The 7,473-nt window shown below is 35.7% G+C and overlaps 1 protein-coding gene across 1 annotated transcript; it reads left to right on the forward strand.

Annotated features, from left to right (window-relative positions):
• Positions 1–2,495: 2,495 nt before the first annotated feature.
• Positions 2,496–5,194, forward strand: r3hdml (R3H domain containing-like). Its single transcript, XM_077218843.1, has 5 exons — positions 2,496–2,778; positions 3,900–4,018; positions 4,153–4,255; positions 4,401–4,516; positions 4,646–5,194. The coding sequence occupies exons 1-5, from the start codon at positions 2,509–2,511 to the stop codon at positions 4,779–4,781; spliced, it is 744 nt and encodes a 247-aa protein (XP_077074958.1). The 5' UTR covers positions 2,496–2,508; the 3' UTR covers positions 4,782–5,194.
• Positions 5,195–7,473: the final 2,279 nt, after the last annotated feature.

Below are 7,473 nucleotides of genomic sequence, written 5' to 3' on the forward strand. Positions count from 1 at the left end.
GTCACTCAGAAAACAGCAGGCCAATCAGAAGAAAGACTCACGAATATTAATTGGTGTTAAAATCGACCTGTTCTTAGCAGAGCTCCTGAGAAAGGAGCTGTAAAAATATATTGAGATGATTTTTGGTACTTATACTGCAAATATATATTCTTAAGGACATCAACACCTAAAATAAAACTTCAGAAAGGTGTACAATATGGGACCTTTAATAAAAGCTATAGCTACACCTTGTACATGCACTGAGTGATTCATTTTATATTTCTGCTCAACATTTATCACCTTCTTTGATGTGTGATGACAACACTATTAAGTATGTGAGAGAATTGACAGAGACATGTCTGTGGCTATTTTTAAACGTTACACTCAACAAGGGCTCATTGTAGCTTAGAGTTATGTTTACATCATATTGGCACATAAAGCTGTCAAACATTTGACCCGGGGAAGAACGTTTATGCATCTCGTCTATGGAATGACTAAACTTGTGCATTTTGTCTACAAAGTCAAAACTATAAGGTTGCAACATTGTGAATGTTAAGTATAGTGATATAATATGTTTGTCTAGAGAACAAGTTACAGCTCTCTTGCCTATATAGTAAGCCAACAGAAAGTCTTCAAAAATAGGCCTCAAGTTGAACCTTGCCGACCATGGCAGTTTGAGGATGACTGCTAACTTTAAAAGTTTCCTTTGAAGTCTCTAAGCCTTAACTATACATGCTGAATAAAAAGGCTTTATTTCTTTATTATATTTCGATTTTCACTATATATTTTTTTTATAATGCTGTACTAAATTGAATTCAATACTTACATTAGTGGTTAGCCCCAAAAAACAAACTGGAAGTCTAGTAATTTAAAGTATTAATGTCTTTTACTTATGACTTTTGAAGAATGTCAACCACATGCACACAATGGATTGGGATGGATTGAAAATCCCAAAAAGCAGATAAGTGCAAATGATAGGACCAGTGGACACATACTGTAATTAAACAATTATCCTATAGTATCCATATTATTGATATTGCATTGACATTTAGTTTCTGCTCAGTATGGTGAATATTCTGCATAGAGTAATTGCCACATAGTATTAATAAGTCAGAATCTACTTGATGCTAGATGACCCTGTTCAGTTGCGACAGTCAAAGTTGTGCAGTGTATATTGGCACTGGCCAGAAATATTATATGGCATGTCCTTCTTGAATAGACAGCTGGAACAATGTGCTGACTTGGCTATGACTTTAAAAGTTGGACTTTAATTCATAGAACGACTTTTATAAAGTCATTGCCTATGTGCTTATTCAACTTATTTTATTGAAACATTTTGCCAAGACGGCTGAGTGCAGCTCCAAACAAAGCTCACAAAAAATCACGCATGTCCGATATAAGCGAGGAACAGAAACAGATGATTTAAAGGAACAATGTAGCCAAGCATTGTAAAAACCCATTTGTCTTTGAATATTAGTGTCCATGTGCTGTATGCTATTTTGTAGTTACTATATAACCTATAGTATTTGCAAATCAAAGGATGCTATACTGGTAAGACAGGATGTGAAATCAGAGGTGAAAGTTGCCCAAAAAGCTGTAATTTTTTTTGTGAAAATCACAAAGGTATAATGGAAAGAAGAGCTATGACTGTTGAAAAGTCATGAATCTTAAAATCCTGTTGGAGAGCATGGCTGTTTGGAAGTGTGTGCTGAAAAAGCAAAGACTTCCATTAAATTGTTTCCTGAACTTTGGGAACATCCCTGTGGGGGAAGAAAAAGAGACAAGGGCTTTTCTTTTACGTCAAATGGCCTTAGAGAGTTGGCCCAGTTAAAGTTCGCTGCCACACATGTCAAAGACGTTGTTTGCAAAGGCCAGAGTTGAAGAGATCTTTTCAGCTGATCTTCTCCAGGCTGTGCTATAGTGCTGGAGTCACTATTGAAGGCATGTGCTGCTGTGAAGACCATTGAGGACCCCCGCTCTCTTCACACTGCAGGACTACATAAGTATATGCCACACTTTTCTCTTAAATACCAATTATGTGTTCACTTTTTTTTGATTAGATTAAAAAAAAGTTTATTGAAATATCTTTGATGTTGATGTATTTCCTTTCCCATTAGTTGAGATGGTCATATATATAATACCTCCAAAGACTAGTGAGGGCATTTGGATGTAATATTTGTCAATTTGCTTAAACCCTTTTGCAAAACCCCGTTTTTGTAACCCTATGATTTGCTTTGTGTCAAACCATGCCACTTTGATAAGAATATGTATATATTAGGGCTGTCAAATCTAACATACAAGTTTGTGTTTTATATATGTTAATATTAAAGAAAAACGTTAGACGGACTTAGGCTTTTGCATCTTATATATCTGAAGTCTTATATATATATATATATATATATATATATATATATATATATATATATATATAAGTGTTATTTTGCTAACTAAGACAGTGAGAGATTGTTGACATTGTATTCTCTTTCCACAAATAAAGCACCTGTAGCCAACCAGACATAAGGCAGCACGATGAATTTGGCCTGCGTTCAGCTGTTCTTTGCTGGCGCTTTGTGGACACTGCCGTGCACGACAGCAGCAGTGGCGGTGAACGGCACAACAGAGCTGCTTCATCTCGATGAGGTTTCAATGGAGGATGTACGGAGGAACAGCAGCGACACCAGCGCAGCTCGAGCGCGGCGGAAACGCTTTATCTCCAGCAAAGATATGACGGCATTACTGGACTATCACAACCGCGTGCGCTCACATGTCTTCCCACCCGCAGCAAATATGGAATATATGGTAGGGCATTTTTATGTAGGCTACTGTTTAAAAAAAAAAAAAAAAAAAAAAAAAAAAAAATATATATATATATATATATATATATATATATATATATATATATATATATATATATATATATATATATATATATATATATATATAGGGCCTATATATTGTTTTAGGATTAAAGTCCCCATGAATTCAAAATTGACCATACTTACTTTGTTTGCCTAAATTGATCGTTTTGTTGTGAACAATTCATCCATGCAAGTCAATCCACACAAAAAAATTTTTTGGCTTCGTAATCTTTAATCAAAATCTGAAATTTCCCCTCCCCTCTGCATTGGAGGACCTTCCCTGATGACGTAGGTTTGACGGTTTGGGTGTCTGCTTAACATCCGTAACGACGCCCCTCCAACTGACAGTACACAGGCTGCCTGTGTGTTTGAATGAAACACCTACTTTTCTAGATCCAATCAGGTGCTAGTTGGAAAAAAAGCCACGCACACTATTTTGCCTCATTTAGTATTCCGTTTCTCTCGGAAATACGTCACAACACTGGAGAAAAGTCGTTTGCAACTTCCGGTTCACGGGGACTTTAACAAACACACAACATAAAAACCTCTGAATGCAACATTTCAAGGCAACCTGGACGATCTTTTTCATGTAGCCTATATGGTGACAGAACGCCCCAAAAGGACTCAAACTAATGCATAAAATGTATCATAAAAGAGATCAAATTTTTATTAGGCTACATATTTAAAAATCTTCAAGTCAAGTGAGCTTATTAACGGCTACCGAATCATTCAGTCTTTGAGTTAAACTGGAGTCTGAATAAATCAGATCTGTTTTATGAATCATATTCATATCAGCGAATTCGTTTAAAGGAATTTAGGTAAATGAGTCGTTGATCACGATTCAGACATCACCAGGGCTAAAGTAAAGATTTGATAAGTTAAATTTAAGTCTGTTCTTCATAGAATTAATGATGTATGGCTTCAGAAGTCTTCTGAAAGAATATAGTCTTGTGGTGTGGACGCTTATTATAATTTTGCTTGACATCCTCGGTTCATATTTATTGTCATTGCTTGGTCCTTTTGGCTTTTAATTATCTGTTTATACGTTCTCTTCTTGGAAAGGTGTGGGATGAGAGACTGGCCAAATCTGCAGAGTCCTGGGCCTCTCAGTGCATATGGGACCATGGACCTCCTCATGTTTTGCGGTCCACTGGACAGAATCTGTCCATTGTCTCTGGAAGGTACAGACCCTTACAAAAACATACCAAAAATGGGTACACTAATGAATTAATTAATATCTGAAAACCATCAATTCTTGATTATAATGACACTGTATATTCTGAATATGATTGTTATTATTTCTTTCATTTTGCAGATACAGATCAATCGTTGATCTGGTAAGATCCTGGTATGGAGAGAGACACTCTTTCTCCTTCCCCAATAGATGCAGTGGCTCTGTCTGCACACATTACACTCAGGTGGGTCTTAAAAATTATATATACAGTATATATAAAGCGGCCTATAATGCATTCCTGTGATGGCATTTCAGCATCATTACTCCAGTCTTCAGTGTCACATGATCCTTCAGAAAGAATATATTTTAGTAATTACTTATTGTTTCAGATGGTGTGGGCCAACAGCAATAAGATTGGATGTGCTGTCAAAAGGTGTTCAAATATATATGTTTTCGGGAGTATGTGGAAACAGGCCACCTTACTGGTTTGCAACTATTCTATCAAGTAAGAATCATTTTCTACTTTATCAATACAGTCATTTTTAAATAATGGTTGCACTTAATGAGAAGATTTTTGCTAGCAAAAGAAAAGTGAAAGTAATGGAGTTTGCATATGTTGCTTCTTCTGTTCTAGGGGGAACTGGGTAGGAGAGGCTCCATATAAGACTGGAAAACCATGCTCTGCGTGTCCCTCAAGCTATGGAGGATCATGCCATAAAAACCAATGTGACTCCAGATCAAAATCAGATCAAAGTGGTTTCAGAGGCTAAGCAATAAAAAAATCCCTAAAATCTCTCAAAATCATTTTATTAAAAATGTAACCACTAAATTTTTTTACATTTTTACAAGGAAAATTATTCTGTGTTTATTTTATAAAAAGTAAGTGCTGTAAAATGTCCAATTAATCAAATGTGTAATTGTCAAATTGCATCAACTGTTGTTGTGTTTATCATCACCCCATAGTTGTCAATGTTTATTGTATTACTTTATTACTTATTAAGTTGTTTAATGTTCGCTGTTTGTTGTTTTTCAAGGCTTTGTTTGCACTGTTTTACTTATAATTTGTTTGTACTAAGTTGCATCGCAGTGACAATTCACATCGGGTGTTAAGCACTTTCTTTCTTTTATTATTATTATTTTGATCTTTTTGTACTGGTAATAAATTTTCCTTAGATTAGGAAAAGTCGTGTGTTCGGTGGTTTCTAAGTTACTATCGTTTTGAAATGTCTATTGCACTCAAGTCACACAGAGGACATGACTGCATTGTCAACACATTTGTCCTCATAAAAACAGACCTTTTATTTACATTTTCTCTTATAACACAGACAGACTGCTGCCGACACCTTCCTAGCAGACAAAAAACAAAGAATCATTTGTTCATTTCAGTAATATATTAGAAGTTACTCATATTAAGGCGATGTGAGAAACTGGTCCAGGATTGGTTTGAGTTGCAGATCGAAACCATCTTTTATCACCTCATTAATGTGCTCAATCCATCTACAAGAGCCAGATCTGCTGTAAACCATGACTAAAAGGCTATTAAAGCCATAAACAAAGCAGTGTCTCCAATCCAGTGTATATAGGGAATACTTTACTGGTAATTGAGATCATTCATCTGTAACAAAAAAGAATATATCACTGTTTTGTTTTGTTTTATTCAGCAAGGACGTATTATTTGAATCAAAAGTGACAGTAAATGTTTTAAAAGATTGAAATAAATGCGGTTCTATTGATCAAAGAATCCTGAAACGGATGTATCACAGTTTCCACAAAAAAATATTAAGCAGCTCAACCGTATTCAGCGTTCATAATAATAATAAAGAATGATTCTTGAGCAGCAAATCAGCATATGATTTCTGAAGGATTATGGAGTATTTCTGAAGACTGGAGATTTCTGAAGACTGGAGTAATGAGGATGAAAATTCAGCTTTGACATCACCGAAATAATTGTATTTTAAAATATTAACAAAACAGAAAATAGCTATTTTAAATTGTAAAAATATTTCACAATATTATATATCATTGCATAATAGACTTGTTTCAAAGACATTTTAGGAATCTTACCGTCCCCAAACATTTGAATGGTAGTGCAAGTATAATAAGGCAAATGGATATACCGGTAAAGATAATGAAGAACTTAGAGGCTATAGGTGTCTCTAGTGACAAATCTGGGGAAAATCGAAAATTCACTTTCCCATGAAGCTGCTTAAAAGTGAAAGCAACAATAGACTTTTGTAATGCTATACACTTCTGTCTAAAAGCATCACATTATATTCATGGGAAAAACTGTTGAAACTAATATTATATCAGTTAAGAAAAAAGGCAGCTCAAGACCTTATGCCCAGCCCCTTTTCCAGCGCTATGCTCGTTGTGTTCTGTCTTCTGGTTTGTATTTCCACAGAATGAAGGTAAGACCTTACTGATTTATGAATTAACTTCTCGTTTTAAAATCTTCCCAGTCTATGACATTTGTTATGACATCCGCTTCAAACATTACAATGCCTATGATAACTTTCGTTAACTCTGCCATAAGTAAATCTTCCTCACCAGCTAATTACTTTTGCACAGCAATGCCTTAGAAATATAGGCTTTGTTTGCACATCACCATTTTCAACTGAAAACTTTTTGTGCGTTTTTCATTTACACAAAAAACAGCGTTTTTGGGGCCTGAAAACGGGTTTCAAAATGCAAGTTGAAAATGATACCAACAAAAATGTGAATTTATGAAAAACGGTGATGTCATGCGCATGCCTATTAAATCCTCAGCCTATAGGTGTGGGGTTTCTCTTAAAGGTCCCATATTGTCCAACTTTCTGAAGTTTTATTTTAGGTTTTGTTCTTAAGAATACATATTTGCGGTATAAGTACCAAAAATCATCTCAATATATTTTTACATCTCCTTTCTCAAGAGCTCTGCCAAGAACAGGTCGATTTTGGCCTGTCTACTTAATATTCATGAGTCTCTCTTCTGATTGGCCATTTGTTTTCTGAGTGACCCACCATTGGTGGGCGTGCTGACTGAAGGCGGTGACTGAGTAGTTCTGACATCACATTTATACAGAAGTCACAACAGCTCATGCAAAGGCACAGCTACTTTATGCAGGCTGTGTATTTGACTGTGGATCGACTGTTTTGAAACGTATATGGTAGTTCCATAGCCTCTAGACCTCTGTTATCATGAAAAAAGCCAGGAAATTTCAGTTTTGACAATATGGGACCTTTAAAGGTCATCTCCAACTACTGCCCTGCATGAATAATACAGCGTTTTTAGTCGTATTCGCAGATCCGTGTGAACGGTGATAGCTTTTGAAATTTGTTTTTAGTACAACGTTGTCGTGTAAACATACCCATACTGAGCTACCTATGTTAAGTTCAAACATAATACTCTAAAGCTGGCTGCGCACGCCACGCTTGTTTCTCTGGCGCACAAGGTCTATAAGATTGAAATGGGATGGTATTGGT

The sequence above is a fragment of the Siphateles boraxobius genome, unplaced genomic scaffold, assembly GCF_051911475.1.
Source record: "Siphateles boraxobius isolate OS27281-9 unplaced genomic scaffold, OSU_SipBor_1 77, whole genome shotgun sequence".
Taxonomy (NCBI): Eukaryota; Metazoa; Chordata; class Actinopteri; order Cypriniformes; family Leuciscidae; genus Siphateles; species Siphateles boraxobius.